The sequence below is a fragment of the Myxocyprinus asiaticus genome, chromosome 2 (genome assembly GCF_019703515.2).
Source record: "Myxocyprinus asiaticus isolate MX2 ecotype Aquarium Trade chromosome 2, UBuf_Myxa_2, whole genome shotgun sequence".
NCBI classification, from domain to species: Eukaryota; Metazoa; Chordata; class Actinopteri; order Cypriniformes; family Catostomidae; genus Myxocyprinus; species Myxocyprinus asiaticus.
In genome coordinates, this window is record NC_059345.1 from 28,142,935 (window position 1) to 28,165,976 (window position 23,042).

General features: G+C 38.3%; 1 protein-coding gene across 1 annotated transcript in view; it reads left to right on the forward strand.

The window, feature by feature from the left end:
* The first annotated feature begins 5,813 nt into the window (after window positions 1-5,813).
* Window positions 5,814-23,042, forward strand: part of LOC127452046 (ras-related protein R-Ras2-like) — a 65,948-nt gene continuing 48,719 nt past the window's right edge. The window contains exon 1 of the mRNA XM_051717199.1: window positions 5,814-6,184. Coding sequence (XP_051573159.1) covers window positions 6,083-6,184 — 102 coding nt within the window. The 5' untranslated portion in view covers window positions 5,814-6,082. The remainder of the gene's footprint in view (window positions 6,185-23,042) is intronic.

The following is a 23,042-nucleotide window of genomic DNA, read 5'->3' on the forward strand; positions in this document are numbered from 1 at the left end:
TCTCAGATGACTTGTAAGAGTTGCAGTCATAACCTGCTGGTCCACATAGTGAATAATGAATATTACGGGTAAAGACATCAAGGTTGAGAAGATTTTGCCACATTAGGAGGTACTTCAGTTTTAACAAATAAAAATATGCTTTGTACCTAGTCACCAGTCATTGTCAGTTAAAGTGCAGTGGAAGCAGTTTTTAATGTAAATGCTACATTAGATTTAAGTAGCTTCCAATTTCATGTGGAGTGGGGGTAGATGGGTGTGAAAAGCGCTGATCTATGTCCTACATTTAATACCATTAGGCTTTTATTACAAGGAACGTTACCCACATAAAATGTACATTAATGGAGTTTGAGTTTCCCAAACTTGTATACAACACTTTTTTCTTTTCTTTTTTATCTCTCCATTACATTTGGCTGCTCCAATTATACAGATAACAATTAGTAAATAAACTATGTTCAGATAATAGCTGTTGTAAATGGTAAGGTAGTTAAATTAAATTCTAAGCAAACTTTTAGGGGAGAGGTTCAACTCCCTTCAACTATAACAGTTTTTCAGAAAATGTGAAGTGTAATAAGACCAAATGGCCCCTGCTTTACTTTCACGTTGTGCATTCCAAGTTGCATTATATTCTCTTAATGAGACTTGACTGAAGACAATAATATTTGAATTACAGTTCATCACCTCAATAAAAGAAAGACTTAGTGTTCACTAATGACATTGCTTTTAAAATAGAAGAGAATACCTCTTTACCATCTTCATGAACTTCACCTCTACAACTTTATCCTGAAGACACCTGATCTCAGAGTTTGTTTGAATATTGATTACCACATTTGCTTGTGATGTGGTGTTATGAAGTCCTATACCAGCTCTGAGCTAGCTCACCTAGATAATTAAAGGCCTCACAGCATACTTTGCCGGACATTTAAACACTTTCATACATCTTCAAATTCTCACACATCCTAAAGCCTTCATTACTGACCACTTCAGAGCACCAGCTCAACATATCACACCTTAAACACATGCCAGTGGCACTGTCTGCTGCATTCTTATTAAACATTGTAACTGACTTGAATCATGCAAGAGCATACACCATACATATTCATGTTCCTCATCATATCTGACTGAACTGATGAAACATGTATATTGTGTTCAACAGATAAGCTTCAAATTTTTATATAAACAGTTTCTACCAAAGTTCCTTTGCTGCTGAAGAACCTTGAGGAACCCTATGCTGACAGCATGCCACCCTGCAGTTCTGGATAGGAGACCTCCTGTGGAAAACTAAGGTTGCTGCTGGAAGAGGTGTTAGAGAGGCCAGCACGGGGTGCTTACCATGCTGTTTATGCTGTTTTAAAAAGGCACAGTCTTTTAAACTGAGGTCCCTACTCTCTGGTCATAAATCCAAGGGCTTTTCTCTAAAAGAGTAGGGGTGTACCCTGTTGCCCTGGCCAAATTTGCCCATTATCCTCTATCCATCATTGTTTCCCAATAATTGGAACATGAATTGGCTATATCACTGCATTGTACCCTCCTCTCCACTTGGTAGCTGCTGGTGGGCATTTTGGTTCACTATGGCTGCCGTCGCATCATCCAGGTGGATGCTGTGCACTGGTGGTGTTTAAGGAGATTCCACCACAATGTATGTAAAGTGCTTTGAGTGTCCTAAAAAGCGCTGTATAAATGTAAAGAATTATTTATTATTGAGGACACATACACTAAAACATTTTTTTTTTTTTTGCTGGTTGTTCAGTTTACTTGATTAAAATGAACTAAAGCAACACAATTCTAGAACATTTTGTCACAATTTAATTGCCTTCTATCACAGTTATTACATTTGAGTTGGGACTACATAAAAGAAAAATAAGGAAATTAATTAAATTAAACATTATTTTATTTGTAATACCTAATAAAGTTGTGTTAAAAGTACTATAGTACATTGATTTAACCTAATTAAACAAAATTATGTTGGCTCAATGAAAATTATTTGAATGAACGAAATAAAATTGCTTGTAAATATTTTCTCAAATTAAGTCAGGCTTAATTATTAATGACTTACCCTGGTTTTTAAATGTGGTGTATTTCCATTGGTTACCTATTCTTAAAGGGATAGTTCACCCCAGGATTAAAATTCTTTTAGCATTTATTCACCCAAAATCATGAATTTCTGTGCAACACTAAATAAGGCAGAATGTTTTTTGCATTCTTTTCCATACAATGAAAGTGAATGATGACTAGGTCTGAATATGAAATTGATCTATAGTCTTAAGAGCTTATAAATCTTAAAAAATAAAATGCAAAATCTGAAATTAAAATATAATTATTTCAGTCATTTTAGAGTATCAAGAGTGCCTTTGCGTCGGTCTCTTTTTAAATAATACTGCGGTACTTGATCATACATCATTATGACTAAGTGATGAATGTCAAAGTGACAATGCAAAACTAGGTGATGGTTTCAGTTTTGATATTACATGCACAGTAGGTGCCTACTAATCGTATACTGTATGTAGTAATAATGAAAATGTTCCTTGTTGTGAGTCATCACAGCAGTAGACTGTTTTGCCTTTTGCATCATTCAGATGTTTTTGTTCCTTTGATATGTATATGTACACACTGTACATATAGTACTTTTATTGTTTTGTATTCTGCTTAGCTTGAATCTTACTGGCCTATGTTACTAAGCAAACTAGTAACTAAGTTTAGTTGTGTCAGATGCCGTAGAGAGCATTTTTATTGTATAGAAATAGTTCCAATCAATTAATGTGAATAAACAATGCCTTTTCAGTAGTAACCAGGAGCGCATTGATACAGTTAGCAAACGACTGACTCAACAGCTTCACCTTTGATGCTACAGAAATACATTTAGGTGAAATGCCTATCTTTTTTATTTTTTGGTTTTATATTTATTTATTTTTGATTAATCCATCTTCTGACAGCTGGACCTCACTGGAAGATTGGTAAAGTCGCCACTAATGATCTTGTAAAAAAATTCAAGGGCTTAAAGGGATAGTTCACCCAAAAATGAAAATTCCTTTTGTGTTCTATGGAAGAAAGAGAGTCATACCGGTGTGGAACAATATGAGTGTGAGTAAATGATGACAAAATGTTCCTTTTTGGGTAAATGATCCCTTTAAAATCAACATGTACATACTGTACATAAGAAAACTGGCAAAGGTAATCGAACAAAAGCTGATGAGGTGAACGAACGTCACCCAAATATTTATATCCTATAAGGACTCCCAGTAAAAGCAAAGTAGTTGATGATCTCTGGTGCATTATTTGATAAAATATAAAATATGTGTTTCAGAAGGTTAAACGATAAGTATGGCATTTCTCGTGAGAAAATATACACAAACAGTCTTCAGATGTATGATGTAAGCACTCATAGCCTGTGATCTGTTATCTTTTTCCCAGAACTGTGGGAGATGGAAAGAACTCCTGTTGTTAATTTCCTCCCTGTGGCTGCAGTTGAGACCATGTGAATCTTGGAGTTCTGAATTACAAGTTAATTGAAATTCCACAAATTCCTTTGGGTTAAAAGGAGTCAAAGGGAATTTATTAATTCTGTACATAAATAAAAAAAATATTTTTTTATTACATAAAAAGCATTTCTGGAGTTCAGTGGCGTAGTATTTAGGATTTACATTTCACAGCTGATGCTTCCTCATGCTTTTAAAAGTCATAACTTTGTTGATTTGCTCTTTGTCAAGCCCTCCAGAGGTCAAACTGCCAAGTCTGTATGCATGCAGAATTGTTTATGGTTTATTAAAATGGGCCATTGTATTAGGAGACTCAGTCTGTCTTAAAGTGTGAGGTCAGTGTTCTGCAACTGTGGAATAAACAGCACCACAGACCTTGCACTTACAAGTGGGTGGGTGGGCGGGCGCCATCTTCACTCTCTGTGTATTTGCATATGGTTGATGAAATGATAGTTTGCAGGCAAAGATGTCTATGTTGTAGGTTGTCCACTTTACAGATTTCCATAGTGGGATCAAAAAATGATTTCTCTCGAGTTTCCCATGATCTACATTTCTGTTTGACAGCTCACAGTGAGAAGCATAAGGTGAACAGGAAACAAAGTAAACAGACGAAACAACATGGTAGACATAGAGTGAGTTATTTTCAATACAATCCTCTAAATACAATTTAGAGGATTAAAATTAAAGGATGCGCTAACAATATGGCCTAATCTGAATTTAACCAGGGCTTAACAATAAGGATAGCCTGCTGACCCAGGGCCAGTGTGAAAAAGATTTGGGACAGTTGATGGAACTGTCACTAGCCCCATCGGGCCAGTGCTGTGTTTTCACTAGCCTAAATCTTATATTCACTGATCTTGTGTTTTTAAATTTTGCAAACTTATAGATTTTTTTTTTTCTTTCTGTGATGTATTGAACATTGTTGTGAATTTTGTGGATTAAACTTGGTGCCACTGTAACTGTAATTATCTAGCTGGCAAACATACATTAAGTTTAGTTTGTTAGAAATTGTGAGAATTACTTGTGATATTCTTGGAAGCATCGGTTGGAATGGGTTGAAAATTATAAACAAATCAGTCATTTTTTGCATTGTGTCATTGTTTTCCAACAAAAGTGTGTTTATATATTTAGACCTGTTCTACGTAGCTGTAAAAACCTTTAAATTCTATTTATTTGTTTATTTTTTTGGAAAGAAAACGTTATATTTAATGAAAAATATAAACATTTATTTTTGGCAAATACAAAAATAAATAAATAAATAAAATAAAATCATAAAAAATAAAAAAAATCATCATTTAGAATAAAATGGTTTATTTTTTGAAAATGTTGGCAGGGTAAGTATAAATCTGAACTACTGACCCGACCAGGCAAGCAGAAAAAATCCTTAGTGCTGAGTCCTTCTTAAAGGTGCACTTAAAAAGACAGTAACTTTTGTCTTTGTGTCATCTTGGACTTACACTTACACCTAGCAGATTGGATGCAGCATAATTTAAAATCAATAGTTTTCAGTTTCAAATTCCATTGTAGAAATTTAGTATTCACAGTCAGCCATGATTAGTTCAATCACTGAGTGAAAGTGTCAAATAACAAGATGGTTACGGAGATTAAGCGAGTAGTATTCGGCAGGTCACGTGACTCTAACATGGAAGCCCCCATGTGCAGACCCTCTCCATGTAGAATAAAACAGCTTTTATAAGGTTACTGATATGACTGGAGTCTTCATTTTAATGTGAGTGGTCATGATTTCCTACATATATTGCAAAATTACAATTCATGTCTTAAGGAGTTAAACCTTTTTAAATGAGGAAAAAAATTACAAAGTGTACCTTTAACTTAACTCCACGTTACAACAGACCTTTTTCACGTAAATCTAGCAAACTTTTTTAAATGATAATTTTTTTTAAATATTGAGTGTAAGTTTATAACATTATTATTTGTGTTATATTACCCTGGAATTAGTTTTTAGAATTACCACAGCTGCCAGGGAGGTTTCGATTACAGCTGCTGAGAGAGTGACTGTAAATTTGGCATCTTCTCCCATCTGACTCTTAATCCACCGCTCTCTATTCTTTTCTTCTTCTGGAAAGTCATTCAAATGTAATAGTGGACTTTTTCTTTTGCTCTTGGAGCAAATGGTTAAGTGAAAATAATATTTGCTGTGGACTACCATTCACCGCTGTCAAAGTTTACCCTGCAATCGCTTACTTCGCGTTCCAAAACCGGAGTGTGAAAAAGGTCTACAAAAACAAACATAAGGTAGACTGATGGATTCACATCTGTTGTAGCGCTGCAGTGGGCGCCCCCTAGCGTCAGCTGTGTGTATTGTCTGAACTGATTACCCCTATCTTCCCCTCATCATGCAGCACTGTCAGTGCCTGGCAGCGATTTAGACGAGGGCGTACAGACTTGAGGCAGCAGTGAATGCATTTCCCTGCTGACTACGGTCGTACTTTTCTCATCTTGTACGGATTACTACTAAATTCAATCCTCGATCAATCGCCGCATCGCATTTTCCTGCTGCACTTCTCCATCTGAAGGCCTGTCACAGAGTAAAGTGGCTCGGTGTGTGTGTGTTTAGACAGCGGCAAGAGAGCAGCAGTGTGTCCCCGATGGCTGGCTGGAAGGACGGCTCAGTGCAGGAGAAATATCGCCTGGTGGTCGTCGGAGGTGGTGGCGTCGGAAAATCAGCATTAACCATACAGTTTATCCAGGTAAGTGGATAAAGGTATGGCGGAATGTTGTTTTCGTCCCTTTAAAGAGACGTAAGGGTGTTTGAGAGAAATCGGTGGATATTGAGCACAGAAATGGGGACCCCACAAACCGAAAAGGGGGTCCAGGAATCCGAGCGAGGCCTGCGTCACTTTAAATCTCCCTTTTTATTTAAAGAAAAAATAATGCTTAAGCAGAAACATGTCAGGAGGAGTTTAAGTGGGAATTCAAGTAGGAAGAGTGAAAACATGTAGTTCATAGACAGTCTGCAACACTTTCGAAAACTGTTGCATTAGAGTTGCAAATTCATACAAAAACACACACGACTGAACTACTTAATCTGTTTGGTTGGACTTAAATTTCAACTCAATAAACATAGTGATGCAACAATATGTGTAACAGTGTTGACATTTTCTGTGTTGAGTACCTTACAAAAATGTACCATTGTACTGTAACCATAGTTTACGGAGAAATACCATAGTTAGACCTACTACAGTTATATTGCAAAAATGATAATAAATTAATATGTTATCTTTTTCAGAATATTTCGTTTAATTTCGTTTTTGATTATAGTGATGGCTATGCCAAGTTACCACAGTTTCATTGTATTAACAATGGCTGGAATAACTATGGTATTTTGCTGAAAGCCATATAAGATCGTTTTCTTTCAGTTGGGTAATTGAGTTTCAGACAGATTCATGTTATGCCTGTCTTTAATGTGTTATTGTTTAAAAGGCCACCTACCTATTGTTTCCTTAACAGAAACACTTGAATCTTTATTTGTTTTCTATTTGAGGGATAAATTACTTTATTAAGGCAGCTCACTAGGTTTTCAGACCCATTCTAAATCTGTTTTTCATTTAGGCCATATCATTGTTTTTTCTTGATGAACCTCATTCAGCAGGGTGTTCATTACATCTACAGTAGTGGTTTTCAACTGGTTTTGTCTCAGGACACAGATTTTACTTTAGACATTAAGTGGCAACCCGACAGTAAAATACGTTAACTGGATTTAATGTTGCCTGGGTCGCATTTTCTTTTATCTTGCATAGTTTTATTCATGGTTTTCAAATAAAAGGGCATGTATCAAGTGACATTATTTTTGTTCTTGAATTAGACAACAAAATATACAGGAAGTTTTCTCTCCCGCCTTTTAAATGTTGATGAGCCTATTTATTTATATGAGCCTATTATATTTATTATCTAGTTTATTTCCTAATATTAAACATCAGCCAAACAGAACATATATTACTCTGGAGGAAAACACTGTCCATCATTTTTTCATAAGTCTTCCACATCCAGAATTCATGTACTTGCCCTTATATTTACAGTGCAATGCCATACAACCACAGTTAAGACCATACAGTTGTAATAAAAAGGAGGTCCAATAGATTACACCTAATAGTTTATTAAAGGGATAGTTCTCCCAAAAATGAAAATTCTCTCATCATTTACTCACCCTCATGCCATCCCAGATGTGAATGACTTCTTTCATCTGCAGAACACAAACGAAAATTATTAGATGTACTTTTATTTTGACACTCTAATGCCAGATACGTCTGTATGCATTTACGTCAGGTGATGCATCAACCTTATGATATTCATCTCGCTTTATAAATGCTAAATATGCTCAGCTCTGTAGGGCAATACAATGCAAGTGAATGGGTACCAAAGTTTTGAGCATATAAAAGCAGCATAAAAGTAATCCATAAAGGCCCGCCTTCCTGATCACCTCGCACCCGGTTGACCGTGTTGCAATTCTGAGTATACTTTTCTGACTCCAAACGAATAGGAATGCGTTCGACACATGCACACTACAACTGCTTTGTGACTCACTTTTAGTACAGTCAATGGGCAGCGCATGCGCAGACAACATGCACAGCCGAAAAGAAGAATATGAAAGTAAAGGAGTGGGAATGATCGTAAAAAAGGATTTAAAAATGTATCTGTTTCTAACCCACTAATCATATCACTTCTGAAGCTGATATGGATTTTACCATTGGAGTCTTAAGGCCAAAGTATACTTCGGGTGTGCGCGTTGCGGATCGCTCCACACACAGTATATGTGACGCAAATTGTGTCATCAGCACAGCCTAAATTTTCTTGACTCGTGCACACGGTCAAGCCGCATGGCTGTGCTGATGACGCAACTTGTGATCCAAAACGTGCACCCCCAAAGTATACTGTGGCCTTAAGACTCCAATGGTAAAATCCATATCAGCTTCAGAAGTGATAAGATTAGTGTGGGTTAGAAACAGACTTTCATTTTTTTTGGCAATTCGCAATCGGCATGCATATTGCCACCTACTCAGCAGGGAGGAGAATTGAGAGCAAAAAAGGCACTTAAATATTGATCTCTTTCTCACCCACACCTATCATATCACTTCAGAAGATATGGATTAAACCACTGAAGTCTTATAGATTACTTTTATGCTGCCTTTATGTGCTTTTTGGAGCTTAAAAATGTTGGTACACATTCACTTGAATTGTATAGACCTACAGAGCTGAGATATTCTTCTAAAAATCTTCGTTTGTGTTCTGCAGAAGAAAGAAAGTAATACACATCTGGGATGGCATGAGGGTGAGTAAATAATGAGAGAATTTAAATTTTTGGGTGAACTATCCCTTTATAATTTTTTTTGTCAAAATACCACAGTTACTGTTGGTATTGTAAAATTGTGATCAATTTTAGTCAGGGTAATTTGTGTAATTTGAAACCTTTATTTTGCCACATAGGACAGTGCTGTTTATAATGTCAAGGCTGTCTAGCTGTTTGAGAGGTTTGGCTTCCTTTCACAGCACTTTAAACTATAAAATTCTCACAAGAATTCAAATGGGTCACATCGGTGTTGTGGTCTACACCGCGATATCAAGGGAAGCCCGGTTAACATACGCTTTAGAGATACAGTAGGTTAGAGCAGAGCAGATCATTGCAGTGAGTGATGGCTTCAGTCGCATAGCGTTTTCAGATGAGAAGCATATTTAGCACGTATAAAGCACCAAACTCGCAATGATTTATCATAACATTTACCTACATGGCCCGAAATTTTGCTGTGGAAAAATCTCAATGGAAGAACAACCCTGGCATCATTCTTTCCCTACTGTCCTTAGTCTGAATGACCCACCAGTTTAGAAACACTGATCTAGAGTACAAAACAGCAAATTACAGTGTAACTATGTAAAATAACAAGTCATCATTGGCAACATGTCGTTAAGCTATTTTGGACATAATTTGAGAATATCTGTATATGCCCGAAGGGGTTGATTTGTTTTAGTGATGAACATTAAACAGAATTTCACAGTTTCATATTTTATATTTGGGCCAAACTGAAAGCCAGTGATAGATGTTGTCATAGATGTTGGGATGAGGGAGTAACAGGGTTGATTTATTTATTTAGTGATGTTACACAATAATTCTTTGACCATTTGATATTTTCATAAATGTTTAAACAAGTATTCTCATTCTCTTGAACTTATGGTCCTAAATGTGTTTATTTTAAGCAACAATACAGGCCTACAAGTGATGTATGAACTAAATCAGGTTGATTGATATGTTTAAAGAAGCAGATCAGTATCAAAATAGCCTTTCTAGTCTTTCTAGTAGTATTGCTTGTTTTCCTTCATTCCATAATTCATGCCAAATTACTAGTGGTGTTTACTTCAAATTTCTAGTCTTTAAACAGATCTGCTACCTAATATCACTTTTATCAACTGAGTTTACTTACTGAAATGTTGTTGTTATTAAACTTTTTACTTGTATGCTTTTTTTAATATATATATATATATATATATATATATATATATATATATATATATATATATATATATATATATATATATTTTTTTTTTTTTTTGCAAGCAAGCAGTTTAGAGTGGAATTATCACTGTGTGAAATGCTTGCTCACCTTATGCCCTTGTGATTTTTACTAATGCTTAACTGGTGCTGGCAATGCCACACATGAGCTTAATAATCAACATTTGTTGACATCATGATCTGTTACTGGCAAACGAGCTGTTTAAAATCCCTTCCAATAGTAATGAATAGGAAAATTAAACTAGTTATTCGTTAACCAAACATGAAAAAAAAAAGAAAAAAAGAAATCAGCTGTTTTTCGTGTCTTTTGGATAACAACTATTCTGTATCATACATTTATTCAGGATATGAAATTATACTGTTGATTTGTAAATGTGTCCAAAGAAAGCCTTAGACTTCATAGAAAGACCCTTCCTGTTTGAGTGTTTCTAGAAGTCACTGCCAGTGAGAAAACAGCCCAGCTGCTTTCTGACTCGAGGCTTTCCAATTCAGATGTGTGTTACGAAGGGAGGTTTCATCTGAGTCATGTTGAGTTAATGACCATGGAGAAGCCAGAATCCGGTCTCTGAAAGAGGAAGTCCCTCTACTCCTGCTTAGTCTGTAAGGACCTGCTGGATGTGTATGGGAAACTGTGTGCTGCCTCTTGACTCACTGTTTTGGGACAGTATGTTAAGTGCATACATGACATTCTTCCTAAGTTGTGCGTTCTGGAACCTAACTGATTTCTGTCAAAGTTTGATTTAAGATACTTAAGTTATTGAGCTGGAAATGATGCATTAACTTCAGTGGACTGCTATGCATTTGTAACACACAGGCTACACTGTGCCGACACGATGATTTCACTACAAAAACAGACCGGTTGATCTCAAATAGAGTCATGACATGGGCCATGAGCAGCGCCAGCCAGGCATGTGACTCAGACCAGAATGGGTTAGTTTACGTCATTGTGATGCAATCCAAGCTGCAGGACTGTTTGCTTCAAGCATGGCATTTGAGTTTTATACAAATATTACCGGCCCGATATGGAATCTGTGCCCCTCAGAACTCGGCAGAAAGCTTTTCAAATATAGCAGAATTCACAAAGATCTACACATTCACCGCCCTTTGTGTGTACAATAATTACATATATTGGCTAATTTGCTTATCCTTTCAGTCACCAATAAAGCCAGGCTCAAACTGTATGATTTTGATGATCAATTTGCTATTGGAGACAATTTTGAGGATAGAATTTTTTTTAATTTATCTTAAGGTAAAATTTACAGTCTTTGATCGATTAGTGTAATGTATCCAGCCACGACAAATTAATGTCTTTGCAATTAATTTTAGCCTCCGACAAAGTTCTGGCAGTGTCAGAAATTGTACGTTGAAGTCGTGCAGTGTGACTGGTCCTACGACAGCCAGATTAGATAAACACCCGGTCCTATTAATTTTTCTATGAGTGACCTGTCTCCTCCTCTAATTTTGTCTCTACTATTACTTAGTTCATAAGTAAGTTTATGAGCACTTTATTAGGAGCTGTCTGTGTTTTTTCATGGCTACAACTTCCACAATTTTATCAAAAAATTCTGTTACAGTTTACTGTGATAATGTTAGTAAGGGTGTTTATGTGAAGATGTGAAAAGTCTTCTAATTGATGCTGGTGCAGCTCAGGTGTTTTCTCTTTCCCTCGTCAGCGCTGTTCAGAATATCGTGGGTGTTTAGACGTTTGACATGGTTGAATTGCTCCATAGCGCTTTAAAATAAAAAATTCTCATGTAGAATTTAAGTGCACCACAATATCGAGGGAAGCCAGATTTAATCGTGCATGTGAGTCGCTCTGCGCTATCCTGTAACTGGAGCTGTCAGTCCTGTTGACAGGTGCAACTTCAGGCTTCAATCACTCCACGCACATCCGTGTCCCACACAAGAAGCATATTTAGCATTTATAAAGCGAGATGAATATCATAAGGTTGATGCATCACCTGACGTAAATGCGTATGGACGTGGTTGGCATTAGAGCGTCAAAATAAAAGTACGTCTTAAAAAAAATATACATCGATGTTTACGCGTAACCGCTAAACATCGCATTGTTGGTTATTTAAACGATGGATTGCTATACCCCTAATATATATATATATATATATATATATATATATATATATATATATATATATATATATATATATATATATTATTTCACTTCCTATAAATATAGCATTTACGTCGACAATGTCCATGTCATTATTTATTATTACATTTTCAGACCATTTTTTTTTTTTGCAGTTGATACCAAATTTATTTAGGGATTTATGTTGATTAAAAGCTACAATAACATCCTTGTGTCATTGATGGTGTTAGTCCTCAGCTATTCACAGATATGAAAACCTCGATTCACATGAGCTACTTGTGAGTAACAGCTCTTCCTCGTTAGTGTAAAGTGTGAAAGTGAAATCGGTGCAGGCCTCACTGACCTTTTTATCTCCTCAGACTGTCTCTGAGAGTATACTGGGCATAGCATGGACACGATCACATGTTAGCTAATATTAGCTCTTATCACTGGCTTCTCATTTCTGGGGGAACGGACTCTCTGCAGCATAGTTTCCTTGGACTGCACCATGGTCACACCATGTTGGCTTTGTATGAGTGATTTAGCTTTGCACAAGACCCTTGTACACTAGGAAGAATACCTCCAGTTAAAAGCTAAATTAAAGAGTTTTAATTACTTTTATGTGAGGTCATTTAGAAGAAATACAGCACCCATCAGTAATTGAATGAATACAGATAAATTTAGGGTCAGGTGTGGTGAGGTGTGCTTGTGGTAATTATGGTGGTCTATTTGTGTATATGTATATGTGTTGGTCTAGATCAGGGGTTTTCAAAGTCAAAGACAGTGGGCCTCCATTGTGACACAACGTACATGATGCCCCCCCCCCAGTTGTTACACAACTGTTTGACATTAATACATTTTTAACAATTGTAGAAGTTATTAAATTAATTATGACATTGAATATACTAAATATTTTTATGTTAAACTTTTTATATTATAATTTTTATAATGGTGGAGAAAAAATGGAACAAAAACAATGATGAATGAAAAAAAAAAGAACATAATTTGAAATTCCAATAACGGTCCATCTCAGTCAAACCAGTCAGGAGATCTGTAACAGAGAGGAGGAGTGTGTGAGTGTGTGAGTGTGTGAGTGTGTGAGTGTGTGAGTGTGTGAGTGTGTGAGTGTGTGTGTGTGTGTGTGTTTGTGTTTGTGTGTGTTTGGGCAGGCAAGGGACTGCTGAATAGAAACTCTTCTTGAATGTCCATGTTTTTCACGTACCTCACATATGTTAACAGCTGTGCGCATCTGGCTACATCAGTGGATTTGTCGATCTGGAGTGCAAAAAATGAGCTGTGCCTGATGCAGTCTAACACAGCTCCTTCACATCCTGTGTCATATCAGGGATGCGCCGACCCACTGTGTTGTCAGAGAGTGGAATAGAATCAAGCTTAGAAGCCACTGACTCTCCTACCATCAATGAACATGTGTCGTCATATGTATGAACATATGTATCTTTGGCTGCTGGCAGAATCAGTGTCTCTCCGATGTTATGTGCTTTGTCTGCCTTGGCAATACGCAGCACAATGTGATCTGAAGCTTCAGTGGCCTTCAAATTTAATTCGATAAATTCACTGACAACTTTTTTCTGACCTTGAAAGGCTGGGTTTTCTTTGGAAAAACTCAGGAGATTTTCCTGCTACCTCAGCATGCTTGGTGTCAAGATATCTGCGCAGCTTAGCAGGTCGCATGCTGTCATTAGCTAACATCTCCTAACAAACGACACAAAGGTTGTGGTGCATCAACTGATCCTGTCAATGTAAATCCTAAACTTAAATACTGCTCATCATATCGTCGTCTTTTGGGTTTGACCCCTGAAACTGAAGGATTCGAATTTGGTGGTCTCAGAAACCGCTCCATTGTAATTACAGACTAATATGTCACGTCTGCTTTATTGGCGGGCTTGACAAATATCAGAGAATTCTTTTTTCCCAATCTGGCATGCCCATTTCCCAATGCACTCTAGGTCCTCGTGGTGGCGTAGTGACTCACCTCAATCCGGGTGGCGGAGGATGAATCTCAGTTGCCTCCACGTTTGAGACAGTCAATCTGCGCATTTTATCACGTGGCTTGTTGAGCGCGTTACCATGGAGAACTAGTGCGTGTGGAGGCTTCATGCTATTCTCCGCGGCATCCATGCACAACTCGCCATGAGCCCCACCGAACCACATTATAGCGACCACGAGGAGGTTAACCCAATGTTACTCTACCCACCCCAGCAACCGGGCCAATTGGTTGCTTAGGAAGCCTGACTGGAGTCACTCAGCACACCTTGGATTCGAACTTGCGACTCCAGGTGTGGTAGTCAGTATCTTTTCTTGCTGAGATCCCCAAGCCCCTTCACAAAGATTCTTGATATATATATATATATATATATATATATATATATATATATATATATATATATATATAATTTTTTTGCCTATTATTTTCAGAACTGTTTAAATTATGTTTTAAATATAATATAATAGTTAAACTCAATACATATATATGATTTAATCCCCTGAAATTCTCTAGCACCCCACACTTTGAAAACCCTTGCTATTTGGACTCTTTACTATGCAGCTGGGTGTTATCAGAGCTGGTGTTACATCACGTACCAAATCGCTGATTGAGAGGGAGAAGAAATATATCACTGTCTGGGATGCACTATGTGTCATAAAAAGGTGATGATTTTCTCAAGGTATTTGTTTAATACAGAGAGCGAAAGAGTCTCCTGCTTTAATTAAACAAACCAATTCAGCAATGGGTTTGACAGTGAAGGACTGTGTATGGGAGGCTGTGTGTTTGAAAGTATACAAAAACAGGTACAGTGAGAGTGTAGTTGTTTTTTCTTCCTGCAGAGTCACCTGCTAATTTCTCACACTGCTGATTTGCTAGCAAGTATACTGATAAACACTGTACTGTTTATATCTTTACCAAGACTTATGTGACTATGTAAAAAACAAAGCTTTGTCAATGTAGATTCTCTTTCATTTTCTGAGTTTAAGTGGATCTCCAATTTCATATTACCATTCACATTCCCAGGATTGGCAATGAGGTTTTCAAGTACTTGGCCTATACATGTTATTGTTTGCTTGTTTTATTAGACAGATATATTGACAGTAAGCTATTGGGAAAAGAGAGACAGAATGTGATGTTGCTGGTCAAACAAGACCTTTCATCAGCCATATGAGCACCATGACTCAACATACCAAAAGCTGATGTGCTACGGCTTCATCCAAAGCTATAAATAGATATTTTTTAACCCTAATCAGGGGTTGAATTGGGATTTTGGAGGTGGGGGAACCCTAAAATCAGATGATGATTCTGGTGAATTTTTTACTTTTTTGGTTTACTATTTTACTCAAATTGTTATGCTGATAATGTTTTGTTTGTTTGTAACAAAACAACAGAAAAAAAGAAAACACAAAAATAAATGCTCAATCAAAAATTTTTTTTGAGCAAGTACAATCGCTAAATGGAGACAGAATGTGTAAAATGGATCAAACATAAACTAGACCGAAGCATACAAGAAATTGAATCATTTGACAAACTTTTTTCTTATTTGAGGAGAAGGTGCCGGAACACCATTCAGAACCATTCCAGCCTAATTATTTAACCCATGACCCTAACAAATAGTGTAGGTGTGTCACAAAGAAATACAATTGTTGATACAGTGATGCTGTGTAGTGGAATAATTTCAATGCTTAGTGACACTGTCTCTCATGCTCAGCTGAATCAGAGATTATTAATTTAGCTAGAGACTGAGCACTTTTATTAAAATGAATGGGAGAAATTGGAACACCCAATATGGCAGATGTAGAAAAGGATGACCCGCCTTAGAGATTAGAGAGCCAATCTTCTTTTAGATTACAGACATTTCATGTCAGTCATGCACATTAGCTGGATCAGACTGAAAATAGCATTTTTTAGTATGATCAACAGTAAGCTAAATAAATTTATGAATCCATTGTTGTCAGATTTTACTGCTGATTTGAATGTATAGATACAGATATATCAAATATGATCTTTGAACACAATCTTGACCAACCGTTTTGGAGATTTCAGTCTTTCCCCATTCAAACAGATTGGAGATTGTACGAAAATTGCTGCCCAGGAGCGTTCCCAAGATTGCGGCCGAGTGGACTGACTTGTCTTGAAAGGGACATTAGCCCCTTTCCCACCTACAGTCCTGGTACTTTTCCCTTAGTAACTTTCTATATGAGAATTATTACAAGGAATGGCACACCCAAGGAGACTTTTCCCCTGCTGCATTCGCACTCACAAAAGTAACCCCCGTAGTGACGTTATCTAGTATTGACCATTTTTTTCTGACGTTGTTGGCACACGTGATTCAACAGCAACAACGAAATCAACAACATTGATAGAGGATGCCAGGATCGGAGCTACACTTTTGTAAGGGCTGTTTTACACAAACTTTGGCTGCATCGGAAAACATAGGCAGCTGCCTTGCTGCCTAATCAGTTAGTGGTTTAAACTACTTCGTTTTGAATGAATGGAAATCTTAAGGAAACTGGTCTCTGAACATTTTAAAAAGCAACTTATTTCATCCTACCTGCTTATACAGCCCCTTAAGGCAGCATTTTCCAGTTTCCGGACGCAGCCTGTGTCTTCAGGTTACAGTTTACACTGGGTGCGTGAGTTGTGCGTTCCGTGCTACAGCCAGAGTAAAAGGAGAGTTGCCTTGTATCGCTCCCACGCAGCACACGCTGAATTCAGCGGACAACATGTTGAAAATGCATTATAAACCATTGCTACTCTCCCTTCTGGGATGGCTACAAATCCCTCCCCCGCCCACCATTTGGCAAATCAGACCACTCTTCCATTCTGCTTCTGCCCACTTACAGGCAGAAATTGAAACAGGAAGCACCCACCCTCAGAACGATCCAGTGCTGGTCAGACCAGTCAGATTCTACGCTACAAGACTGTTTTGATCATGCAGACTGGGAGATGTTCCGGTCCGCCTCTGATGACGACATTGAGGTTTACGCTGATAGCGTAACATGGTTCATCAGAAACTGTGTAGAGGATGTTATTTCAACCAAAACAATACGGATCCACCCCAACCAGAAGCCATGGATAAATAGCGATGTTCGCATGGCACTTGATGCACGGACCTCCGCTTTTAATTCCGGGAACGCGGAGGAGCATAAACAAGCCAGTAATGCACTCCGCAAAACTGTCAGAGCAGCCAAACGCCAGTACAGGGACAAGATCAAAGGACAGTTTAACACCACTAACTCTAGAAGCATGTGGCAGGGAAATAATATCATCACGGACTACAAAGGTAATAAAAACTCCACTGTGAACACCGCTGCCTCTCTCCCGGATGAGCTAAATACTTTTTATGCTCGTTTTGAGGGAAATAACACCACCCTCGCGGAGAGAGCTCTCGCGGCCGAAGCTACAGAGGTTAGTTCACTCTCTGTCTCTGTAGCAGATGTACCCCGATCCTTACAACAGGTGAATATCCGTAAAGCCACGGGTCCAGACGGCATTCCGGGCTGCGTCATCAGAGTGTGCGCGAACCAACTAGCTAGTGTTTTTACGGACATTTTCAACCTTTCCCTCTCCTTGTCTGTGGTCCCCACATGCTTTAAAATGTCCACCATTGTGCCTGTACCAAAGCAATCCAAAATCACTTGCTTAAATGACTGGTGTCCTGTTGCTCTTACCCCTATCATCAGAAAATGCTTTAAGAGACTAATCAGAGATTACATCTGCTCTGTGCTGCCTCCCTCACTGAACCCATTGCAGTTTGCTTACCGCAACAACCGCTCCACTGATAATGCCATTGCATCTACACTACACACTGCTCTCTCCCACCTGGAAAAAAGGAACACTTATGTGAGAATTCTGTTTGTAGACTACAGCTCAGCATTCAAAACCATTGTGCCCTCCAAGCTTGATGTGAAACTCCGGGCTCTGGGCTTAAACAGCTTGCTGTGCAGCTGGATGGATCCTGGACTTCCTGTCAAGCAGACACCAGGTGGTTCGAATGGGCAGCAACATCTCCTCATCACTGACCCTCAACACTGGAGCCCCACAGGGCTGTGTTCTCAGCCCACTCCTGTATTCCCTGAACACACATGACTGTGTGGCAAAACATAGCTCCAATGCCATCATTAAGTTTGCTGATGATACGGCAGTGGTACGTCTGATCACTGACAATGATGAAACAGCCTACAGAAAGGAGGTGCACATGCTGACACACTGGTGTCAGGAGCACAACCTCTCCATCAATGTCATCAAGACAAAGGAGCTTGTGGTGGACTTAAGGAGAAAAGACAGAGCTTTGCCCCATCACCATCAATGGAGCACCGGTGGAGAGAGTCAGCAGCTTCAAGTTCCTTGGTGTCCACATCACTGAGGAACTCACATGGTCCGTCCACACTGTGGCCGTTGTGAAGAAGGCTCATCAGCACTTCTTCTTCCTGAGATGGCTGAGGAAGTTTGGAATGAACCGCCACATCCTCACAAGGTTCTACACCAGCACTGTAGAGAGCATCCTGACTGGCTGCAACACTGCCTGGTACAGCAATAGCACCGCCCACAACCGCAAAGCCCTGCAAAGGGTGGTACGAACTGCCAGACACATCATCGGAGGTGAGCTTCCCTCCCTGCAGGACATATATACCAGGTGGTGTGTGAAAAAAGCTTGGAGGATCATCAGAGACTCCAGCCACCTGAGCCATGGGCTTCTCTCACTGCTACCATCAGGCAGGCGGTATCGCAGCATCAGGACCCGCACCAGCCAACTCCATGACAGCTTCTTCCCCCAAGCAATCAGACTTTTGAACTCTTGATCTCTCACAATCAATATACATCAGCACTGCACTTTATTAATCTTATTATCTCACACTGGACTGTCATAAATTACATTCTCTCTTAACAACTGTCTATCAACCGACAGCCTGAATGTCAATACAGTACAATACAACCTACTGTATATTTTATATATACTATATATACTATTTTTATTGTATAATGTGTATTCTATATTGTGTGTATTGTATACTGTACATTGTATATTATTATTTGTATATTGTATATAGTAGATATGTAAATTGTGTTGTGTAAATCTGATCTTTATTGTAAATTGGTATATGTCTCATCACTGTCATGACTGCTATGTTGCTCAGAACTGCACCCAAGACTTTCACCCACTATTGCACTTGTGTATATGGTTGTGTGACAATAAAAGTGATTTGATTTGATTTGATTAAACCTATTTTTCAACACAGTATTTTAAAATAAAGGCTTTTATGACTCAACATATACAGTATTACTGTACTGAACTACTCACTCATTGACTTTAAAAAGACATCTTGATTCAAGTTAACCATACAGTAACAGGCATGCAATTCTTCCATCAAGTAAACAAGATTTCATGATGGTTTAGTGTATAATAGGGTTAAATTACCCACTCTTGATAAACATCTTATTATTTATATCCTTCATCCCAAGAAACATTCAATGTAGTAATCCAGAAATAACTTTATTTTCCGTATAGTCAGTCATACAGTACAGATGCAGTGAAAACTCAAAGTGTGTCTCCGATGAAGTCACACAGCTGCTCGGCTGACCCCTCGCATACACTTACACTGATCAGCCACAACATTAAAACCACTGACAGGTGAACTGAATAACATTTATTATCTCGTTACAATGGCACCAGTCAAGGGGTGGGATATATTAGGTAGCAAGTTCTTGAATTTCATTTGTTGGAAGCAGGAAAAATGGGCAAGCGTAAGGATCTGGGCGACATTGACAAGGGCCAAATTGTGATAGATAGAGGACAGGGTCAGAGCATCTCCAAAACAGCAGGTCTTGTGGTGTGTTCCCGGTATGCAGTGGTTAGTACCTACCAAGGAAGGACAACGGGTGAACGGGTGGGGAGCGAAGGTTTGCCCGTCGGGTCCAATCCCACAGAATTGCTACTGTAGCACAAATTGAAGAAAATCTTAACGCTGGCCGTGGTAGAAAGGTGTCAGAACACACAGTGCATCGCAGCTTGCTGCATATGGGGCTGCGTAGCTGCAGACCGGTCAGAGTGCCCATGCTGACCCCTGTCTACCTCCGAAAGTGCCTACAATGGGCACGTGAGCATCAGAACTGGACCATGGAGCAATGGAAGAAGGTGGCCTGGTCTGATGAATCACATTTTCTTTTAGTTCATGTGGACGGCCAGGTGCATGTGCATCATTTACCTGGGGAAGAGATGGCAGCAGGATGCACCATGGGAAGAAGGTAGGCCGGCGGAGGCAGTGTGATGCTCTGGGCAATGTTCTGCTGCGAAACCTTGGGTCCTGGCATTCATGTGTATGTTACTTTGACACGTACCACATACCTAAAATTGTTGCAGACCACGTACACCCCTTCATGGCAACAGTATTCCCTGATGGTAGTGGCCTCTTTCAGCAGGATAATGTGCCCTGCCACACTGCAAAAATTGTTCAGGAATGGTTTGAGGAACATGACAAAAGAGTTCAAGGTGTTGACTTAGCCACCAAATTCCCCAGATCTCAGTCCGATTGATCATCTATAAGATGTGCTATACCAACAAGTCTAATCCATGGAGGCTTTGTGCGTCATAGATTTTTGACTAATCACAGGTTGCAGCACCTCCCACATTCCCTCTGCACCCTCAAAAGTACTTACCCTGGAGTATGAGCTAAAAATGTCTCTTAAAACGGCTCCGAGGAATTATAGTACCTCAGGTGCGAAAACTACGAAAAGTACTAGTCCCGGGAAAAAGTACCTAAAACAGGCTTTAGTCCATGCAGTGGCAGAATTGTAGTTCTGTTCCTCTCCTCTAATACAGGGCTTTCTAAAGTCTTAAACATTAAGCAACAAAATGTACAAGGCCGCGCTCCTCTTAACCCCTTTTTTTTTTTTTTGCAGATTTATATACAGTACATACAGTAATGTCATATATAGGCCTATACAATTGGCAAGTAAATAATAAATATAATAGCCTTTGCGAAATGTCAAAAATATATTTCTTCCACTGAAAACAGCAGTACATTCTGACCACTTAATTGAAGTTTTATCAGGTATTTTCCTCTAGTCTTATATTATTAAAATTCATTGTATTTCAGGCATTGGAGCAATTCACCAATGATGATCATCAATGACCTTAAATTCAGTCTGACAGACTCATTCGGCAATACATCACACACTGGTTAACGGCTATAAATATTTCTATTAATAACATGAAACCGTATTCTGCATAATTTTTTATTAAAAATACATGTTTTTCCTAATGATAATAGAACTACTGAACAGCTTTTAGCCTATAATTATGATAAATTCGCATCACATGAGCCAGTGTCCGTCTCTATGTGAAACTGTACTTGTCACAAACACATGAAGACACATCGACCTGATATCATGTTGAACTTGTAACAATGGACACGTCGTGAGAGATGAACAGAGGTAGAGCTATATGGCTTTACAAAAGATTTGCGAGTGCACAGGACACATTTTGAGCATGCACACACACACTGAGCGAGAGCAGGGAGATTTCATAAGAGAGCAGCGTATATTTTAGAGCACACGTTCAGTTTTGTGCGAGAAAGAAGGAAATCCGCGTGCGAGCGGAGAAATTTGCGCTCGCACAACCGGTACATGGATGCGCTCTTGCATGATATACATTTGTTCACAACTTTTAATTGTATTATAAAGCCATAAAGCTACGGTCTATTAAGCTGAACTATGGTGCATTAAGCTGTTAAATGTAATTTATTCGGACAATAATTTCGTATTTTATTTATGTATCTTTTGATTTTACTTAGTGAATTTAATTTAATCTCCGCGCCTCCCCTGACATGCTCTGGAGCCCCTGGGGGTGGCGCACCTCCCAGTTTGAAAACCGTGGCTCTAATAAAATTGGTATTAACTGTCAGCACAAGCAAACCATCATGTGTCAGTCGACTCTGCCGACAGCCTTGTTTATGGGTAATAGAGCCCGACCGATATGGTATTTTTGAAACTTGTGCCAATTTTAGAGGGAGAAAATTCACTGATTACCGATATGGTGGCCGATAAAGTTCATTTTTGAGCTGGAATGAAAACAGACCTTTTCTATGTGGAATGTGCACCGATTTTGCCCTGATATGACTATGCAAAGGTCCTCAGAAGGCTGCTTCCTTAAACAAATATTATTATCAAAGAATATTTGACATTATTGTTATACATTGTCAAGAAATTCTAGAAATGAACACAGAAAAAAAAAGAATAAATAAAAATACAATAAATAGATAAATAAACATCAGTACTGTTTGTTCAGTATCAGTCAAATGCTGACCATTTAAATAAAGAATAAATTAAAATTATAGCTAAATAAAAATCTGTACTGTATGTTTAGTATCAGTCAATGGCTGACTATTTAAATAAAGAATACATTTAATTATAGATAAATAAAAATCAGTACTGTATGTTTAGTATCAGTCAATGGCTGACCATTTAAATAAAGAATAAATTCAAATAAAATAAATAGCTAAATAAACATCAGTAGTACTGTTTAGTATCAGTCAAATGCTGACTATTTTAATACTGCCAGTCAATTAGGGGCAGGTTGTAAAACAAGAAGCATTTACACCTGTCGAGTCAAGAGATAAACAGCGGCAGCGGTGTTACACCGTATTCTGCTATACAAGTTCAGGGGAAACTTTCAACGGTGGAAAACCAGACTTTTAAATATTACATTTTGTAAATGCAGTGACTTGAATTGTTCAGTTGAAGGGGGTACCAAACTGTGAATCCTGAACAAAACAGTTTGGTGAATACATGTTTACACATTAACTTCCACTCAGCTGACAAGGTATGAAAGAAGCTGCGTGGTTAGCAAGTTAGCTATAAGCTCGTTGTCACGCAGCGTAAAAGATGGACGCTGTTTATTTACTTTCCAGCACTGTGTCTCACCAACTAGGTAACAACGTAGCATGAAATCAA